The 21,565-nt window shown below is 42.2% G+C and overlaps 1 protein-coding gene across 4 annotated transcripts in view; it reads right to left on the bottom strand.

Annotated features, from left to right (window-relative positions):
* The window catches only part of DCDC1 (doublecortin domain containing 1), a 396,547-nt gene that overhangs the window by 10,455 nt on the left and 364,527 nt on the right, over positions 1 to 21,565 (bottom strand). For all 4 annotated transcript variants that reach the window (XM_077321955.1, XM_077321952.1, XM_077321953.1 and 1 more), the window contains 8 exons: positions 18,328 to 18,531; positions 13,198 to 13,405; positions 10,536 to 10,682; positions 9,523 to 9,624; positions 6,865 to 7,001; positions 4,974 to 5,144; positions 4,138 to 4,288; positions 203 to 312 (listed from right to left, as the gene is read on the bottom strand). In XM_077321955.1, coding sequence (XP_077178070.1) covers positions 203 to 312; positions 4,138 to 4,288; positions 4,974 to 5,144; positions 6,865 to 7,001; positions 9,523 to 9,624; positions 10,536 to 10,682; positions 13,198 to 13,405; positions 18,328 to 18,531 — 1,230 coding nt within the window. The remainder of the gene's footprint in view (positions 1 to 202; positions 313 to 4,137; positions 4,289 to 4,973; positions 5,145 to 6,864; positions 7,002 to 9,522; positions 9,625 to 10,535; positions 10,683 to 13,197; positions 13,406 to 18,327; positions 18,532 to 21,565) is intronic.

The following is a 21,565-nucleotide window of genomic DNA, read 5'->3' as shown; positions in this document are numbered from 1 at the left end:
AAATACCAGGAGATTTTGGGGGTGGAGCCAGGAGTGGGCAGGATTTGGGAGGGAGGGACCTCAATGGAGCCTTTTTCCCCAGGGGAACGGATCTCTGTTGACTGGAGAGAAGCCTTAAAATGGGGGATCCCCAGGTTCCACCTGGGGACTGACATTCCTAATGTAGCATGCAGTATCACCTTATAACATTTTAAGATACAACCTGTCTTATCATTGTTTGCGATGGTGAGACAATGATGTCAGTTGCTTCTGGACCTTGCTGCTTCTGAATTCTGGCATACAGAGCTCTAATGTCCACATCATGCTTCATGGCTGAAATAACAGTATGAAATTTAACAATTAAAATGCTATTTCAAACAATTTTTCAATATACAAATGAATAACTAAAGTTGTTAGTGTGATAACTTGAAAGACTTGCCTTGGTATATGGGATATTTATATGAAACATTCCAGTAAAACAAGATAGACTCACTTGACTCTGATCCTGAATTAATCTAGTACAGGGGTCCTCAACCCCTGGTCTACGGTCCGGTACTGGGCCGTAAAGGCCACAGCACTGGGCCGCTGGCGGCCGCGCCTGCCTCCCACCCCCCGCAGTGAGAAGCTTGCCACAAAGGTTCCTCAAATTGAAATGGACTATGATTTTTTTTTAATAATTTTATTATTTATTATTATATGAAGCATTTACAGAAAAGTAAGAGGAAAAAAAAGCGACCAGCTGATATGGTTTGCCATTCTCTTTTAACATACATATTCAGTTCCCATCACATATTATTCCTAATCTAGAAGTTTTTACCATTTTTCTTAGTAAAATGATTGTTAGTACATATGAGAATATGATCTGTTATAAGAATGTTTTCTGTTATTATCTTAAGTGATATAAGGTCAGTCCTCTTCATAAATTGGCCCTGACCTAAGAGTTACTGCTGCAGTCTTGTTAATACATATGAAGTATAGTTTGTCATCCTCTTTTAGCATACATATTGGCATACATATTCAGTTCCCATCACATATTGATCCTGATCTAGAAGTTATTACCACCTTTCTTAGCAGAATAGTTGTTGATACATATGAGAGTATAATCTATTATAAGAATATATTCTATTATTGTCTTAGATGATATAAAGTCAGTTCCCATCATATATTGGTCCTGTCCTAAAAGTTACTGCTGCTGTCTTCCCCACAGGAAACCAGGAGAATATTCCACTGTTCAACTCATCCTTCAGGTGGTCGCAGAAAATGAAATTGTGTTTTTTTCCATAGTAGAGTATTTCTGATTGTTCTTCTGTCAGGGCCAAAGAAGTCTCTTACTTGATTCTTGCTTGCAGTCGCCTTTAAGTAGGCTCTGTATACTTTATCAATCTTGATCTCTTCCTCTGGTCGCACAGTGATATCTCCTGAAAGCTTCCTGCGTGCTGTCGCCTTTGAATAGACTCTTTTTATTTTGCTGATCCAAATCACTTCCTGCTCTGAATAGACTTCCAGGTTTTCGGTGCTTTCCTTCCTTAAATCTGTTTTCCCACGTTCTTCCAAGGTGCTTTGAATTTTTACGTCCCTAGCTCTCTCCCCCTCCTGTTGATTAACTTCCAAACATTGAATTCTCGTTTGAAGTTTTGTTGGCTGAGCTGTGTCAGCTGCTCTCTCCAGACCGTCGGCTCCGTCCGAAAGCTCCCCCTTAATCCCTCGAATTTCCTTTTCCACCTTATTGACTGCTTTCAGTATCTTTGAGTTTCCTTCGCATAACAAATGGAAAAGATGTGCCTTAGTTAATTTTTCCATAGTTCGAGGCAGTCACAAACTATAAACAGAAAGTCTTGTGTGGTCTCGCGGGAGCACGAGCGATCCCAAATTATCAGTTTGTCGATCTCCGTATCAAGTCAGCGTCCCCCACTGAACTCTCTCCAACAAAACTTTAAAGTCTCTCTTCTCTTGAGCACTCTCTTTGTTTGGTTAGTGGGTATAATTAGCTGGGAGCCTCTCACTCGACGAAAGAAGGAATTCACTTGTAAATTGGTTGAGGAGGGGGGGGAAGAGCTTGTGGGGAAAGAAAAGGAAAAGCCAGAAAATTTTCAATCCTTACTGTTGTAAACTTCAGCTCCTGTCAGTCTGGTAAAAGATGATCTGGGAGGGATGTAGGTCATCTGGTCGTTTCAGGCTTAGAAAGTTATTTACGACAAGGGCGCCATCGTGACCTTGAGCACACGCTGCTGTTGATCCGGAGAGCTCGGTCTCCCTACCTCCCCACGGATCTGTAGGACCCTCAGGATGCCGATCCGGTTCCTGGGGCGACCGGCGAGCAGATTTGCGTATCTGCTCAGGTCAGCCAGGTGCGGTTGCTCCTGACCCTCAGCATGGCTTAAGAGCCGGACAGAAGCCCAGTTGTTACGGCGCTATCTTCAGTCGACTCCTCTGGACTATGATTTTTTAATATTTATTTAGAAATGTTTACTTCCAGGTGGTAGCTGAAAATTTCCTTGAATTACAACATCTCAGGCAACAGAAATCAGTTTATCTGAATAAAATGGCCATGTTGGGAGGCTTAGACTTCTTTGGGAGGTAGTTTTTAAGGCATTATACCCCACTGAAGTGCCTCCCTCCCCAAACTCTGTCCTTCTAGGCTCCACTCTCAACACCTCCAGATATTTCCTGGTCCAGAGCTAGCATTTCTAGCTGCCACCCAGGAAATTCGGGGGGGGGGGAGGATTGTGCTTGAAATGATATCACTTTCATAGAAAACCCAGTAGTGGCTTCACATTACTCTAGAAATCACTGGAAACTCTATGGTAGCCAGGAAGATCTGACAACTCTGCCTTTCTGGTCAAAGGAATCCAATACACCAAAACTCTTGTCAGAGTTTAAATATGCAGGAGATAAGCAATTCACCAAGCTGCTTAAAAGAATAATGTTACAATGCAGAGAAACAACTTCATATAGAAAGAGGAGAGAGAAAACTGTTCTGCTCTGGACGCAAACAGAGAGGAACTATACTCAAAGAAGCAGGAAGTCTCCAAAAGAGCCAATCAGGACATAAGGTAAAGGTAAAGGTATCCCCTGTGCAAGCACCGAGTCATGTCTGACCCTTGGGGTGATGCCCTCTAGCATTTTCATGGCAGACTCAATACGGGGTGGTTTGCCAGTGCCTTCCCCAGTCATTACCGTTTACCCCCCAGCAAGCTGGGTACTCATTTTACCGACCTCAGAAGGATGGAAGGCTGAGTCAACCTTGAGCTGGCTGCTGGGATTGATCTCCCAGCCTCATGGGCAAAGTTTTCAGATGGCTGCCTTACCACTCTGCGCCACAAGAGGCTCTTAATCAGGACATAGAAGGAGAATATTTGAAAAAATATCAGGAAGTTCCTTATCTATGCTAAATACACATCTCCTCAGATGCCCACTGTAGGACACTCTTCATATGTTTTTGAATCATGCACACTACAGATCTTGTGTTTTCCAACAAAAACTAGTACTCAGTTGACAGGCTAGTCATGACAGAAAGACCAATAATACATTCTCTTAAAATATTAAATATAAAAATTTAATATTTAAAATTTATTTCAGAATTGTCTTAAAATCATTTATTCTGATTGGGTCCATTTTGAATCATGTTGAGGCAAAGTCATCCATAACTATACCAATTGGACTTCCAGGAGCAAAACTAACTTCAATGATACAGAACAGGGCTAACATCACCACCATTACCACAATGCTTTAGAACTTGCATGCAGGGTATATGCAAAAACAACACTATTTAGTGCATTTGTTGGCATTTGCACATGGAATGGGAGGGAAAAAAGAGCCTGGAAAAGTGCCTGAGCCAGTTGCACCCCCCTCCTTCCAGCCCAACTCCATCCCTAAAACAGGGAGAAACAGCATAGCCAGTCAGCAAAGCATCACATATTTTGGCATATTTGGAATAAATAGGGATGGGTCAGGTGCTTCTTTCCTGATGCTGTGGATAGCCAATCAGGCCAGGTGACTCTGTCTCTACCTGGGTTTGACTGCTGGCTCACAGCAGTTCTCTCCCCTTTTTGTGCCAGGGTGGCCCTAGCATGGGGTAGCCTTGTTTTTCTGGCAGTATTAATGACCGATCTGCCACTGGATATTTGCAAGAATTTAGCTGAAGCAGTGTTAAATTACCTTTTCTGCTTATAAAGGGCTGTCCTGTGGAAACACAAAGTACCATGTCTCTTTCTATTTCATCCCATGATTGCAGTTGGTCACCATGAGGTGTGTATAGTATCTTTGCAGGCTGTGGCAATTTTAGTTGCATTGTGCAGCTATCAAGTAGCTAAAATGGAAACATTGGTTAAGTTTTCAGTATTCCATGTTGGTTTGCGAGTACATATTTCAAACTAGAAAATACTGACTTCCACTTTATCATCCTCAAGAGAAAGCACATATCTACTGCATTTAATTATAAGGAAAATGTCACACACGCACAAACAGACATGCACAAGGTTGTTGGTGTTGGTAGAGCGCAGTGCTCTTTGATATAGATATAAGAGGAATTAGGTTGTATCGGCGCTATCTTCTTTATAATGGGCCAAAGAAGAATCTTGTAGGTTTTAGATTAATAGCTCATAATCAAAATCAAATTTGCTGCACCTTAATTTCCTTTAGATACTATTTTGTTCATACAACCATGATGATGAAGCATTATCATTGAAGTGAAACCTTTCTCACTTCCCTCCTGCTGCTGGAGCCCCAAATGCCCCCCTCCTGGTATGCTGCTTCTGGGGGACAAGAGCCCTGCAGGAACAGCATATGGGAAGTTGGAGGTCTGTTGCAGAAGGGGGGAATCAGTGCAAATTGCCTCCCCTTTCCATAAGTCAAACTATTAGGAAGGGATGTATTTAGATATGGAGCTTGGTTTACTAATGCAATCCCAGAGTCAAATATGCAGGAACTGGGCTTAATCTAGTCAACAGCAGTAAGGAACTATTTGGAAAAAGGTTTTTCTGCTTTATCTTTACCTCTGCCATTGTTTTTCCCCAGGCATGAATTCCTTGCTCTGGTCTATATCCATTCATGTAAACCCATACCCTTTTGGTTGTAGGCTGAATGTACACACTTCTGTGAATTTTTGAAAGTAGTTTAGGAGAAGTTCTTTTGAACTGGAATGCTTGAATCTCTGAAAGGTGCACCTAAAATTAATCCCAAAATCATGAAATTGGAATGTGTGATTAATTCCAAGCAATCAGTTACATCTAGCAAAATAGAAATAAGTTTTTTTGGGGGGGAAGAATTCACCATGGAATATGTTTATAATGCCTGGAAATATAATAAATACAGCAGCATTTGTTAATGTAACTAAGCATGATTTACAGCAGTAGTTCTCAAACTTTAGCAATCTAGGTGACCTCCATTTTGTTATAAAAATATTCATGGACACATGAACCTTCATCTCCTCCCTAGCAGTCTACTGAAAACAATCATTGGTTGTTTTTGACTATCAATACAGCGTGGCATTTCTCTGGGGAGAATCCTACACATATCCAACCACTCCACTGAGACAAGCGGTCCTTCAACCTAAGAAGACTTTCTTCATCTTAAGAGTCTCTTCTTCCAATAGGGTCCTTGGAAGATGTTTTGGTCCACAATCTGTTTGTATGGTGAAATCCTTTGCATTGGAAAATAGAATGGAAATTAGTCTTATTTTAATCCTGAAATAACTATAATGATGGTATATCTATATGAAACCTGCACTTTCTTGGTACTACTTTGCCAGTTACAGTTTCTAAGATTATTGGATTTTGGCAACCAATGCCTTTTTGACTAGGCTCTAAAGTGAGTGTGCATAACAGTGACTTTATGAGCTCCTGTCAACAGAGAAGCCATTTTTGTCCCTCTGAGACATTTCTAGCCCATATTTCTAGCCCATTCCTAGAAAAGTGACCAGGCTCCTAGTTCACATCAGCCAGATGAGCATGAGAAGAGATGACTTTACAAAGGGTTCATGGACTCCTTGAAGGAACTGGACTCCAGTTTCAAAAATGCTAATTGGTTTAAGGGACATGTAAAGTAAAGATAAAGGTATCCCCTGTGCAAGTCTGACCCTTGGGGTCACCCTCTAGCGTTTTCATGGCAGACTCAATACGGGGTGGTTTGCCAGTGCCTTCCCCAGTCATTACTGTTTACCTCCCAGAAGCAAGCCGGGTACTCATTTTACTGACCTAGGAAGGGTGGAAGGCCGAGTCAACCTTGAGCCAGCTGCTGGGATTGAACTCCCAGCCTCATGGGCAGAGCTTTCAGACTGCATGTCTGCTGCCTTACCACTCTGCACCACAAAGGGCTCTTAAGGGACATGTAGTCAGTTGTAAATGAATCAAACCCCAAAATGAATAGATATGTACTTTAATTTAGTTGCCATAGCTAATTTAAACTGGAAAATTAATGACATTAAAGCACTATTTTAAAAAATCTCTATTAGGCCATTATTCTAGTCCTTAGCTGTCTGGGATAGAATTCAAGAGCATCAGATAGAGGAGGAGTTAAGAGAAGGTGACTCAGCAGATATGCAATCAATAGGGCCAATTAATAATTAGTAGTGCTAAAACAGATCTTGATTTCTACTGAAACTAGGAGGTATTTGGGGAAGGGAAACATGGAAGCCAAAACTTTGGATTGTTTCTTGTATTGTTTTCTACGTTTTATGTAAACCGCCCTGAGCCTCTGGGGAGGGCGGTATATAAATATAATAAATAAATAAAAACGTTTGGATAAAATGATGCTCTTATTTCTTCATTCCCCTCTAACCTTGCTCTTTAGCACTGGAACTACAGTTGTGATAAGAACTGGATTCAGCAGCTTACAATAGATTTCATGTTAAAAATATATTTAGATTTTACAAGCCCAAGCCCATACCTCTGTATGTAGGATATTTTCCATGAGCTTCATTTCTTCTTCGGTTTCTTCAGTCCAGCCCCCTTCTACTACCACAGGCTGTAGGGGACTCTTAGTGGGCACCATACTAGCTGGCTGAAATTTTGTTCTGCGACGCCCTAAAGAAAGGACGGCCTAGACTGTTATTTTCAATGCATCTTATTTGAAGGTATTTTCCTTTAATTCAGTCATAGACAAAAGTGAAAAAAGGTCAAATGAACACCGAAAATGTCTTGAATTTCCTGTACTAATAAAATTCCATGTATTCACTGAGAATGGGACTCAAAATGTCCGTTGTGTAAGTAAAAAGCACTTCTATACGCCACTCCCACCATCACTATATTCTTGGTTGCTCCAGAGAATCTGCCTGTGTGTGTGGGTGTGCGTGTGTGTGCACGTGAGTGCATGCATGCATGCGTGCAGTGGGAAGACTTCAGAACAAGCATGGAAAATGATATCCTTCTGGTTGTTGGACTTTTTGACCTCCTTTCACAAACCAGTGACTATAACTCATCCTGTTCATAGGGGTCCCCTTTCTCCCAGAAACAGAATTAATGGGTATATTTGGGGGTGTAACAGGAGAACAAGCAAGGAAAGTACATTCTGTTGACACAAATTCCTTCCATCAGTGGAAATTTTTGGTGTTTCAAAGCCAGTGTATAAAATGGAATGTCCAGCACTGGAGTGGGAATCCCCATGCCATATTAAATCTCAGGGAGGGGAATCACCAGCACTTTGAATTTAATGTTTCAGATTGGAAACAATTGAAGGTGAAGAGCATATCTGTAATAAAAGTAACCATCAATATAATCTTTAAACAATTTATATTCTAATACTTAAATCCAGTGACTGAAGCTATGAACAAGCAACACAGATCTTTCTACAAATATGAAATGTGAAATCTAAAAAAACCCTGGGAGCATAAAAATGATAAAAGGAGCACATGTAGCTTTAAGCTATGGGTTCCCTCAGTGACTGTTACTAGGCAACCAAACATTCCAAGCTTGGCTCTCTCAGTAAAAGATAGGGGGAGGAGGGAGGGCCCTTTCCAGCCTTATTTTGGCCTTTGAATGAGAGTACATTGGTGCCAGGTCTGGCAAGGGTTGCATGCTGGATGCTGGAAGATTCCTGGAGATTCTGTGATGAAGAGAGGAGAGGGAAGGGGTCTCTGCATGGTAGCCGCAGAGTCTACACTCCAAAGCAGTCATTTTCTCCAGCAGGACACATGTCTGGAGTTCAGCTGAAATTCTGGGGATTTCCAGGTGCCTCTTGGAGGCTGGAAACCCTAAGTCTGGCAGCAACCTTTGAGTGACTTGATGCCACTTAATTTGCATGACATAAGTAGGCCTGGTTGCTTTTTACTTGTCAACAGTAGCCATCCTATAAAAGCCTGTATGGTGTAGCAGTTAGAGCTTCACATTAGGGTCTACAAGTCCCAGGTTCAGATCCCCATCTTGCTGTGGCAGCTCACTGGACCAGTGACATATTTTCAGCCCAACCTGTCTCACAGAGTTGTTGTGTAGATACAAAGGAGAAGAGAATAATGTAAGTTGCTTTGGTCTCCACTGTGGAGAAATGTGGGATATAAATGAAATAAAGACTAAATAAAGCTGAAGATGGGAGGCAAATAAGAAGTGGGTTGATGAGATATGGAGAATGCCAAGAGGAGGGAAAGAGATTAGGAAATTCTTAGAATTATTTTGGTGGGGAGAACCTGGGGATGGTGGAATTTGAGAAGGGAAGGGACCTCAGAAATGGGTAATGCTATAAACTCCACCCTTGCATCCTTGTCAGGAGGCAAAAAGCCATGACGGGGCAGAAGAAAAACATGGGAGTTATTTTCCATGAGGAGGGCTGCAAACACGAAGTTTACCATCCTGTGTTTGCAAGCAGGAGGCCATGTGTGTTCTACCCCTCTTTGCAGAAATAGTTATCTAATTCTCAACATGGCCAAGTTTGTGGATATTTAAATTCAGAGACCGGAGCCATGAAAGGCAGATCTTTATACAAACCTGGGGGGAAAAAACCCAGGTTTGTAGAAAATTCTGAAATCTAAACAAAAAACAAAACAAAACAAAAAAACACCAGTGTGTGTGTTCCTAACCCCCAAAGTAATAAAAGGACTGGGGCTGTTGCTAGATGGCTTTGATTTCTGTTTATAAAATGTAGGGGCAAGGGCAGGGCCCTTTCCAGGGCTTTTTTCGTCTTTGGGAGAGGATTCATTGGGTCCAAGCCAGGAGGATAAGCATTTGTAAGATCTCCACCATACAACGAATCTTGCCCAATCACCAGCACTGAGCAACACAGCCAGACTTTTCCCAGGGAGAAGCTGCCTGGGGAAAGGAAACTAGGAATAATAAAAGTGGAGGGATTTTGTACTGTGGAACCTGTAAAGATTATCAGCTAGCATAATTGGATCAAAGTAGTTTGGCTGGTGGGTGGGAAGGAGTGAGGGAACCACGAAAAGGTAAGAGGTTATGGTGTTTTCAAGGAAGGGAAAGAGGAAAGTGTGTGGAGGAGAAGAATGGATGCCCCAGCAAGTCTTTGTGGTCCCCACTCCAGTTGTGTGTGTGCGTCTGAGTATAGTAAAAGAAAATAAAAGTGACAATAAGTGAATTCTATTTGCACTGGGATACAAACCTTGTAGTTGTCTCATTTTGTGTTTCATTGCATCTAAGTTTGCAAGAATTTTATCCTTTTCCAGCCAGTTTTGTCGTTCTTGCCTTTCTGCCTTTTGCAAAGCTGTAATAAAAAATGCACATTATTTCTACTACTTAGTTACTTTTAAAGCCATTTTGTACTGCAGAACCTGTAAAGATTAGCGGTAAGCATAATTGGATCTATTTCAGCAAATAGTTTTTAAAGCATTCTATACTGTTAGCAAGCTAAACAAATTCAATTATAAACATGTAATTAAAAGGTAAGCATTCCCACAAGAACCTGAAAGACTGTAGAGCTTAAGAATGCGTATGTAGAATCTTGCATGGCATGAAAAAGCTGAGCAGCACCATCGGAACATTCCGCACTCACAGGCAATGGCTACAATGATAGGCACACTGAAGGTAGCAGATTCTAGTCATCCTAGTGATCCCATCACTGAGACAGGACTGTTGATTTTACATAACCTGTTGATAAAGGCCAATTGTTGGCATTCGCAGCATTTTTGTAGATGCTAAGAACTATAGCCCAGGCTACTCTGATCTTATCCTATCTGGAGTAAGCAGGGTTGGCCCTGGTTAGCATTTGGATGGGAGGTGACCAAGGAGGTCCAGGGCCCCGATGCAGAGGAAGGCAATGGCAAAGCCCCCTCTAAATCTCTCTTGCCTTGAAAACTCTACAGGGTTGCCATAAGTCAGCCACAACTTGACAGCACTCCATAGAAGCACGAACAAGACCTACGAGATCACCTCTGCTTGCCTGGAGCAGCTTTGGATTTGTGTTTCTTGAATGGCAGCTACACATGTTGCACATCAAGACTCTTTGTAAGTTGGCATGAAGCCTGCCACTCAAAAGGATCAAATGGAAACTAAATGTACCTCTCTGAAACTTAACAAAATGTATTAAAATATTTACATTTTATATTGTAGCAGCATAGAAATGTTTGTGCTTAGATAATGCCATGAAACAACAAAATATTTTCTTCCATAACTTACTATTCAAAGGCAGAAAAGGTTCTCCACTGGAAACCCAAACCTCAATAGGATTTCTTATAATGATGCTAAGCAAATGATCATCAATCAAACTATCTGGAGTCATCACTGATGATGCACACTTGATGTTCATTTCCTCTGCTGGATTATCTTGGTATAGACAGAGAAAAAATGGCATAGTTTTATCTTTTAACTGATTCAGTGTCATCATATGGCTGTCCCACCCCTTTCAAGTAGTACTGTATTTAAGAAGAAGAAGAGTTGGTTCTTATATGCCACTTTTCTCTACCCAAAGGAGGCTCAAAGCGGCTTACATTCACCTTCCCTTTGCTCTACCCACAACAGACACCCTGTGGGGTGGGTGAGGTTGAGAGAGCCCTGATAGCACTGCTCGGTCAGAACAGCTTTATCAGTGCTGTGGCGAGCCCAAGGTCACCCAGCTGGCTGCATGCGGGGGAGCGGGGAATCAAAGTCGGCACTCCTAACCATTACACCAAGCTGGCTCTTGGTTTACAATCATACACTGGAGAATTACAGGGTAGCCCTGTGCAACTTCAGTCTAAGCTCTTTGACCAGCAGGTTTAGACTAGAGTAACTTTGCATTGAGATAGTCAGTGTATGGTTACAGTGGCAGACCAGGATAGGAGAGACCCAGGTTCAAATTCCCGCTCTGCAATGGAAGTTCACTGGGAGAACTTGGCCATTCCCATACTCTCAGCCTAGCCTACCTCAGAGGGCTGTTGTGAGAATAAAATGCAGGAGAGGAGAACAATATACACTAATTTGAGTCCTTGTTGGGGAGAGCGATAGGGCATACATCAAGGAAATAAACAGTTTCATTCACAGCTCACTTTAGTTCCTAACTACACAAATATTGGGTAACAGTGTGAAAACAGCAGGTGACTTTTATTCCTATGTGTTAAACTTATCATATGAACTGCGTTACTGGAGCCAAATGAACCACAGAACCAGATCCGTAGTCTCATACTTAGCTCCCTTAACATACTTTCATGTTAGTGTTTTCCATACTATTTCTCACCTTAATCTTGCCATTGTTATCCTGTCCCCTGCTGACAACTTTAGGTTCTATATGTCATACAAAGTAACTCCATTAAATATCAGGAATTAAGTTTATTTATAAAATAGGTATTAACTATATTTACTAGTCTTCAAACAGAACTAGCCTTTTGTTGAACTAGCCTTCTGCTGAACTGATGATTAAGCCTGGCTTTTAGACGTTTCCTGCCTTTTAAGTTTTGAACGGATGGGGTAAGGATCTGGAAGCTTTGTAAGAAGCTGAATACAAAGTACCAGCAAATATAATGAGAGGCTTCTTGTAGGCTAACATGTTGCTAAGGAAATAGTTGAGAGAGATGGAATAAAACAGTTCGGATGAGATCTTTTTGGCCAACTATATTTGATAAATCACTCCAAGCAAACACTAGCTAAATGGAGTTTTTGACTTGTAGGCATACAGTTGGGCTTAAGGATGACACTCACACTTTCCAACGTTTGGCAAACAGGTTACAGCTTTCATTTTATAACAAATCAACATCAAAGTGTTGTCCCACTAAGGGGAACAGGAGCCTAACCCAATAACCAAAGGTCATCTGACCTTTTCCTCCTGGCAGCAGCCTGGGTATCCCGTCCCAGACCCCTGCTGGGCGATGGGATCCTTGCTACCTGGAGTGCCTTACAAAGGTAGCCTGAAATGCCTTAGGAGGCGTAAAGCTCCCTCAGCCCCATTCCAGGCCACCTGTACCTGCGAGTGATTTTGGGCCTTCCCAGCCGGATTGGCCTCACACAAAATTTCTGGGTCTTTCTGAGGCCCCCCATATTGGGAAGCCTTCCCATTTCCTAAGCTCCCCTTCCATGGTTAGGCTCTTTCCCCTTATTCTCTGCCAGCTGTGACAACATGTAACATTTCACTCCACAAACACAGAAACCCCAATCAGCACAACACTCCAAATACCACATTAAAGGTAGGGTGGGCAGGTGGGAAGCAGCTCGCTTGGCTGGCCAGGGAGAAGAGGCTGGCTGCCGAGCATGTGGCGCCATATAAAGACACCACCCACGCTCTGTCCCCTTACTGACACAGCACATCTATGCCGCTTCAGTGTCGCCCATCCCTGGAGCTCCCTTAGAGTGCTATCCCGCCCCACACGCTGTGGCTTCAATGGCGGTCGTGTTAATTTGCGGCCGCTCTTTCTCAGACATGACACTGCAGGAGAAAGTGTTCTCCAGTTATTGACGGGAGCCTGGAGCCTAATGAATTGTAACAGTTTGTGTGTCAAAATAAATGTTTTGATTCTCTATGTGTTTATGTTTGTGTTATGCATTTTTGGTCCATTAAATGATTCATGATAACATGTATTGTACCAATAACTAAAGTAATTAGAACCTTCAGAAGCATTCTAAAACAAAATGAAAATAATTAAACATGTTCCAATACAATGTAGTAGCATTTATCTTTCCCCCCTAAGGAAGCATTATTTTTTCATGAAAATGAGAAAAGAAAGCAATAGATTTCTATATTTATTGCTAGCAAACCAGCAAAAATCCTCCCTCCAGCGTTGGTACTAAAAAAAAGGTAGGCTCTGTAAAGTAAGATAATTTACATACCAGTTAAATGCACATTAAATTGGAACTTGTTGAGATATTATACCTTTTGCAAACAACACAGATACATTTCCTTTAGGACCAGGAACAGAAATGGCACATTCTTCTGCTTCTTTAGATTCCTGCTTCCTAAAAAAATCATTTACAGCCCACATGATCAAATCTTGCAGTGTAAGGATTAATGTTCCCTTGCTGGTGTACAGTCTACAAGCTGCCCTGTAGAGTTCCAGTTGTTTTGTACATAAAGACAGAAGCTAAAGGGGGGAAAAGGAGGGGGGAGTTAATAATATGTAATCAAAGCTTGCCAAAAACCAGATATAAGGATCCTTTCACAGTATCTGGAAAACATGTGCTGATGTCCATAAAAACCTATGTGAGAAATATTGCTAGTTTTTCAGGTATTACAATATTGCTGTTTATTTTTCGCTGCCACAGACTAAACTCTGGATTTCAACCATGGAGGTTATTGTTATTGCAAGATTTGCAAAAATGTCAAATCCCATACATTATGTTGATCCTCAGGATTGGTTGTTTGGTTGTGCACATCTCCCAAAACAGGAACCTTTCTCTGAGGAACCTAAACTTCATCCAAATACAAATTCCAGAACACAGCAAGAAATGACTAAAGAAAATTAAATGGCCTGTGTTTACATCTAGTTTTCAAGCGATGATGTGAGATTTTCTACATCTAGTAGGGAATGTATCAGAGGACCTGTTACGATATCCTGGCACCTGCAAAAAAAAAAAAGATATGACACTCCCTTCACCTTCAATGATGCAGATTTTCTGCATTTAGTAGGGAATACATCACAGAACCTGCCACAAATATCTTGATACCTGAGGAAAAAATGAAATGTCACTCCCTTCACTTTCAATAATAATTTTAAAAACCATCCGCCACTCTATGACAATTTATCAATCTCTATGGCACTGAAAAACTGCTTGCTAAGGAGGTCACTTCATTCTTCCTCACCTTGATAAGTCAACTGCTGATTTCAGTCACAGTGCCCAGTTTGATGTGATGTAGAAACCAGACCTGACCTGGATGGCCTGGGCCAATCTCATCAGATCTCAGAAGCAAAGCAAGTTCAGCCCTGGTGAGTATTTGGATTGGAGATGATCAAGGAAGTCCAGGATGGATATAGAAAGGAGGGCAATAGCAAACCACCTCTGAATGTCTTTGGCCTTGAAAACCCTACAAGGTCACTATAGATTGGCTGTGACTTAGAATCATAGAATCACAGAGTTGGAAGGTGCCATACAAGCCATCTAGTCCAACCCCCTGCTCAACTCAGGATCAGCCCAAAGCATCCTAAAGCATCCAAGAAAAGTGTGTATCCAATCTTTGCTTGAAGACTGCCAGTGAGGGGGAGCTCACCACCTCCTTAGGCAGCCTATTCCACTGCTGAACTACTCTGACTGTGAACATTTTTTTCCTGACATCTAGCCTATATTGTTGTACTTGTAGTTTAAACCTATTACTGCATGTCCTTTCCTCTGCAGCCAATGGGAACAGCATCCTGCCCTCCTCCAAATGACAACCTTTCAAATACTTAAAGAGGGTTATCATGTCCCCTCTCAGCCTCCTTTTCTCCAGGCTGAACATTCCCAAGTCCCTCAACCTATCTTCAGAGGGCTTGGTCCCTTGACCCCAGATCATCCTCGTCACTCTCCTCTGTACCCTTTCAATTTTATCTACGTCCTTTTTGAAGTGAGGCCTCCAGAAATGCACACAGTACTCCAGGTGTGGTCTGACCAGTGCCGTATACAATGGGACTATGACATCTTGTGATTTTGATGTGATGCCCCTGTTGATATAGCCCAAAATGGCATTCGCCTTTTTTACCGCTGCATCACACTGCCTGCTCATGTTTAGTTTACAATCCACAAGTACCCCAAGGTCTCGTTCACACACAGTGTTACCTAGAAGCATATCCCCCATCCAGTAGGCATGCTTTTTATTTTTCTGACCCAGATGCAGAACTTTACACTTATCTTTAAACGTCCCGTGGCGCCCGCCGGGCGCCACGGACTAAATAAAAGAGTAAGCCCTGTCAGGGAGGAGAGGACCAATCAGGAGCCGCGAAGCAGAGAGCGAGGGAGATTGAGAGATAAAAACACAGAGACACAGCCAGAGACATACAAGAGAGAAAGAACAAGGAAGACAGTTTTCTTACACTTACTTTCTTAAACTCTCCCATCCATTCTGCCCTAACACCACTAACACCCTGCCACCACGGGCACTCTCTAATCTTCCCGTTCTAGCGCCCATTGTATTTAAACATACAATGGGCTTTAAATCTAGTCTTTATGCCATTGCATCTTGTTCTCATTTGTCCATTTTTCCATTGTGTTCAGATCTCGTTGAACTCTGTCTCTATCTTCTGGAGTGTTTGCCAATTTGGTGTTATCTACAAACTTGATGAGTAGTCCTTCCACCCCCTCATCTAGATCATTAATAAATATGTTTAAAAGTACCGGACCAAGCACCGAGCCCTGAGGTACCCCGCTGCTCACCTCCCTCCAGTCTGATGAAACACCATTGACAACAATTCTTTGAGTGCGGTTCTTTAACCAATTCCCTATCCACCCAACTATCTGAAAATCCAGATTGCAGTCCTTCAATTTATCCATCGGAACATCATGGGGAACCTTATCAAAAGCTTTACTAAAATCCAAATAAACGACATCAACCGAATTTCCACGATCCAGCAAACCTGTAACTTGGTCAAAAAAGGAAACCGTGTTGGTCTGACAGGACCTGTTGGAGACAAATCCATGCTGACTTCCTTGGATCACCAAATTGTCCTCCAGATGTTTGCAGATCACTCCCTTTAATAACTGCTCCGTTATCTTCCCCACAACAGAGGTCAGACTCACTGGTCTGTAGTTTCCCGGGTCATCCTTCCTCCTTTATTTGAAGATCGGAATAACGTTTGCTCTCTTCCAGTCCTCCAGGACATCTCCAGTCCTTAAAAAGGTTCCAAAGATGATGGACAAGGGTTGTGCAAGTTCTCTGGAAAGTTCTTTGAACACTCTCGGGTGCATTTCATCCGGCCCAGGGGATTTTAACTCATCTAGTGCAGCTAAATGCCTCTCAACAACCTCTCTGTCCATGTCAACCTGCCACCCAGACACTATCTCTTGGCTAATGCCATCTCTAGATGTGCCTAAACCCTTTGACCTGTGGGAAAAAAACAGATGTAAAATTGGTGCTGAGCCTTTCTGCTTTCTCTGCATCCTCCGTTAGAGTTTGTCCACCCGCACCCAACAGTGGGCCTATTGCCTCCTTTACTTTACGTTTGCTCCTCACATAACTGAAAAATCTTTTCTTGTTACAGTGGGCTTCCCTAGCCAATCTTAGCTCACTCTCAGCTTTGGCCTTTCTGATGATTGATCTACAGTGCCTAGTAACCTGTAGATACTCTTCTTGAGAGCTCTGTCCTTCCCTCCATTTCCTGAACATTTGCCTTTTCTTTCTTAGTTCCTCTTGAAGTTCTCTGTTCATCAAAATAGGCTTCTTAGAGCTCCTGCAGTGTTTTCGTCTTTCTGGGATAGTCATTGATTGAGCATGCAATAGCTCTTGTTTGAGTAGTGCCCATCCTTCACATGCTCCCGTCCCTTCCAGCATTCTCGTCCATGGTATGACACTCATCATGTCTCTGAGTTTATTAAAGTTTGCCCTATGAAAATCCAACATCCGCGTCTGGCTACAAGCTTCCTTGCCTCCCCATCTCAAAACGAATTCTATGAGGACATGGACACTTCCCCCTAGGGTCCCCACCTCCTTCACCTCATCCATCAACTCTTGCCTGTTGGTCAGTATTAAGTCCAGTATGGCTGAACCTCTTGTGGGTTCATCTACCATTTGATAAATGAAATTGTCAGCCAGGCAGGTCAGAAAGTTGCATGACTGAGGACGCTTTGCAGAGTTTGTTTCCCAGCACACATCTGGGAAATTGAAGTCATCCATGACTTGACAGCACTTTCTATCACCAGAAACTAAAGAGGCTAGCCTGTCAGATTCTAGAAGCCAAGCAGGGTTATTCCTGGTTAGTACTTGGAAGGGTCACCACCAAATAAATCCAGGGTTGCAATACAAAAGCAAGCAAACCTCTGACCATTTCTTGGCTTGAAAACCCTGCAGCAGAAGTCTCCAACATTTTTGAGCATGAGGGTGCTTTGGAATTCTGATAAAAGGTGGTAGGCACAACCACAAAACTGACATCACAGGAGGCAGATCCGACAACAAAATGTTAGAGAATGTCATGCATAACTCTAAGCAACTATTCAAAATTTCAGGCAGAATCTCTGTTTAACAGGATGCCTTTTTAAACTGAGCATGTTTTAAAATATTTTCATGCATACACACATGTTATAATTAGTCATACACTAAAGTCCTTGAGTTGTGGGGACAGTTGCTGCCAAAGCACAGCTTAAAAATCTGTACAGTCAGTTAGATCTCCAATGGCTAATTGGAAGCCCTTCTGGGCAAAAGCCCTCCTTGGCTCCACCTACTTTCTAAAATCTAATAATGGCTGAAATGGCTGACAGGAATGGTGTTGGCGGGTGCCATGACAATCATGGGCACTATGGTCGAGACTCTCATACTGACCCTGTAGGTCACTCATTCATAGTGACCTACAGTAGGGGTAGTCAACCTGTGGTCCTCCAGATGTCCATGGACTACAATTCCCATGAATTGTAGTCCATGAACATCTGGAGGACCACAGGTTGACTACCCCTGACCTACAGGGTCACTATGAGAGAGCTGCAACTTGATGGCATTTTCTTGATGCAACTTGATGCCATACTTTTCTTTCAGGCAACTAGTTGGTCCTGCATCCCTTTCATTAGCATGGCACCAATGAACCATATGACCACTCTCAAGTGCCACTGCATCAATATGGCCATGTGTCTTTTTTCTCTTCAATCAACCTATGTCAAAATGACAGCCTACTTGTCTTCACTTATTCCTGTTACAAAATGGATCCATGGCACAATCTTACAGCCTTTGGATCTGACCTGAAACACTGATTATGTGCAACAAGGTCAAATATTCATATGATGAAGGAATACAGATTTGAGATTCTAGTTGTTTTTATCTGTCATTGATACCTGCTGCTTGTCCTTGTCAACTACATTATGATTATCTCTTTGGATGATAGTTACTCACCATAGGGAATGTACTAGCAATGATTAACTGCCCATTTCGGTAACCAGCTCCATTTCTGTATGCAATTATTTTCACTGTTTTCTGGTTCACAGCTAGAGACATCTTTCCTGAAAGAGTTTGTGATGAGGTTTCTGTTTTCAAAGATATTAGAAGTTCTTCTAAATAATGCAATGTAGCTTCAGTTTCATATGTGGACAAATTAGTCTTGAAAATAAAGGAAATAAAGGAAATAAAGGAAATAAAATAAAGGAACTTCTGGTTTTTGAGATTACTCTTTACCAAAACATGAAAAGAACTTCACGTGTGCCTCTATGAACTGGACAATTACAAATGGGAAGGATGATGATATACTAAAGAGGTTATGATTGAATGTTTATAGGAGTAGTTAGCAAAATACATGCAATTAAAATGAATATTAGAAAATTAAATAAATGGCCAACTGGAAGCCCTGCTGATTGATTATCTCTGGGTCAGAAGAGCCCTAGGACTCCATTCTGTCATTTAGACCTTAGTGAAAATCCTCATCCCCAAAATCCTGTGTCATTATTTCCTAGTTTAAGCATGGATTGCTAGAAAGAGATTTCAATTTTCTAGTCAGCTACTAAATTGTCACATTATTTTAACATTCATTTTATTTAGAATAAAGACATATAATCATCAAAATGTTTTTTCTTATATTAATTACAAGTTTATTAGTTTATTATTATGAAACAACGGAATCAACATTTCTTTAAAGTTAATACTTATGAGAGCAAGTCTTGTCAGAAATAGGTCCCATTTTATTCAAAAGGATTTACACCCTGGAAAGTATTCTTAAGATTGCACTACAAAATCAGAGTCCAATAGCACCTTTAAGACCAACAAAGATTTATTCAAGGCATGAGCTTTTGAGTGCATGCATTGAGGAAGAGTTTTAAAGGTGCTATTGGACTCTGATTTTGTTGTGCTACTTCAGACCAAACACGGCTACCCACTTGAATGTTAAAAAGTGTTTTCAAAACAATACAAAACTTGTTAAAAAGTCCTTTAATTTAGCTTTTATCTTAGAACTAGTACAGGCACTAGCTCATGGTTTGGTGTAGGTTTAGTGCCTCACTTGGCATCTGGCAACTCTAAGAGGTCTTTTTGTGCACAACAGTCCTGACCCAAGTCAGGCTGAAGGACACATAGCAAGTGTGGAATTCCAAACCATTAACCTACACCTATTGCAACCTCCTCTCTGCAACCTTTTCTTGATCTGAAATAGGCCAGTGGGGCTCTATGTAGCTGGCTGGGTAACTGCAGAGGCATTATACCCTTTTGAAGCCCCACTTTCAAATCTAAAGGAATATTTCCAACCCAGGGGTAGCCAGCCTCCCAGTGAGGCCTGGAGATCTCCTGGAATTACTGCTCATCTCCAGACTATAAAGATCAGCTCCCCAGGCAGAAATGGCTGCTTTGGGTGGACAGGGCTGTTGTGCTGATGAAACAGGAGGCAAAAGAACCCTCACAACAGGATCCAGTTTCATCTGCACAAGAACTATGAGGTAGGCCTCGAATCTTCAGAGAGCTACAGAGAAGGAAGGAAGGAAGGAAGGAAGGAAGGAAGGAAGGAAGGAAGGAAGGAAGGAAGGAAGGAAGGAAGGAAGGAAGGAAGGAAGGAAGGAAGGAAGGAAACTAACTAACTAACTAACTAACTAACTAACTAACTGTCTGGAGAGACATAGGGGCTGAAGTGAGTTTGTTTAAGCTTGGTCTGGTAAATAAAAATCAATATTTGCCAGGAAAGTCCTATGAAATCAATGGAATATGTGGCTCAGAATTTCAAGTGGAATTAGCTAGGAAGTTTGCATAAAAAGAGCCTCTTGTGGTGCAGAGTGGTAAGGCAGCAGACATGCAGTCTGAAAGCTCTGCCCATGAGGCTGGGAGTTCAATCCCAGCAGCCAACTCAAGGTTGACTCAGCCTTCCATCCTTCCGAGGTCGGTAAAATGAGTACCCAGCTTGCTGGGGGGTAAACAGTAATGACTGGGGAAGGCACTGGTAAACCACCCCGTATTGAGTCTGCAATGAAAACGCTAGAGGGCGTCACCCCAAGAGTCAGACATGACTCGGTGCTTGCACAGGGGATACCTTTACCTTTTTACATACAAAGGCTGTACAGGACAGTAGACAGTGAAACTTTGGGAGGGGGGACTAGGTGTTTTATTAGGCAATGACTTGGCCTTGAGGACAACAACAGGAATTGCAGTTGCCAGCCGTAGGTATCAGCAACAGATTGTGCTAGCCAAGCCAATGAAAGTGAGATTTAGAGATGGGGCTTCAAAAAGGTACAATGCCTTAGAGTTCACCCTCCAAAGAAGCCATTTTTTTTTTGTCTGGGGAGCTGATCTATATATTCTGAAGATGAATTGTCATTCTGATAAATCTCCAGGCCCCACCTGGAGATTAGTGACAGTAGAGTTGAAAGCATTTTTTGTGAATTGGAAGTCAAGCCTCAAAATGCCTCAAAATGCCTACTGTCTATCTGTCTCTCTGTGTGTGTCATGTTAAGGGGCAGCCATCACCACTGCTCTTCTGAGAGCAATGCAGAGGTATCGGTGACCATGTGCATTCCTTTTGAAGGGGTGTGTGTGAAGGGGGAGATCTTTCTCCTTCAGACTAACTTCCTGGAGATCAGCTGTACTTCCAGATCTGGAAGCCTGGCATTCCTAACCCTCAGTGGAATACAATACTACAGAGTTCTTTCTCCATTTTTGCCTGGGGAGCTGATCTTTATTGCCTGGAGATGAGCGGTAATTCCAGGAGATCTCAAGGCCCCACCTGGAGGTTGGCTACCCATGGGCTGGAAATATTCCCTGAGGTTTGGAAGTGGGGCCTCTACAGGGTATAATGCATCAGCAGCCACCCATCTAGCCGCATAGCACCCCCTGGCCTATTTCAGGTCAAGAAAGCATTGCAGAGAGGAGGTAAGATTGCCTGATATATGTAGGTTCCACATTTCCTAGGTCTGCTAGATCCTGACTTGGGACAGGACTGTTGTACACAGAGAGACCTCCTCTTAGGGTTGCTAGCTTCCAAGTGAGGCACAAAACCCACACCAACCTCTGAGCTAGTGCCCATTGCACATTCTAGCATGCAATGGGCTTTACTACTATAATATCCTCAAGCAACAGCTAGCCAGCGTTCAATTTCTGACCAGTCAATTGGCAGGCACACGAAGTGAACTTCGACCTCTTATTTCTTTTTACAATATAACTT

This window comes from Paroedura picta, chromosome 2 (genome assembly GCF_049243985.1).
Source record: "Paroedura picta isolate Pp20150507F chromosome 2, Ppicta_v3.0, whole genome shotgun sequence".
Classification (NCBI taxonomy): Eukaryota; Metazoa; Chordata; class Lepidosauria; order Squamata; family Gekkonidae; genus Paroedura; species Paroedura picta.
Note: the sequence above shows the minus strand (reverse complement) of the source record. Positions and strands in the feature narration are given on the sequence as shown.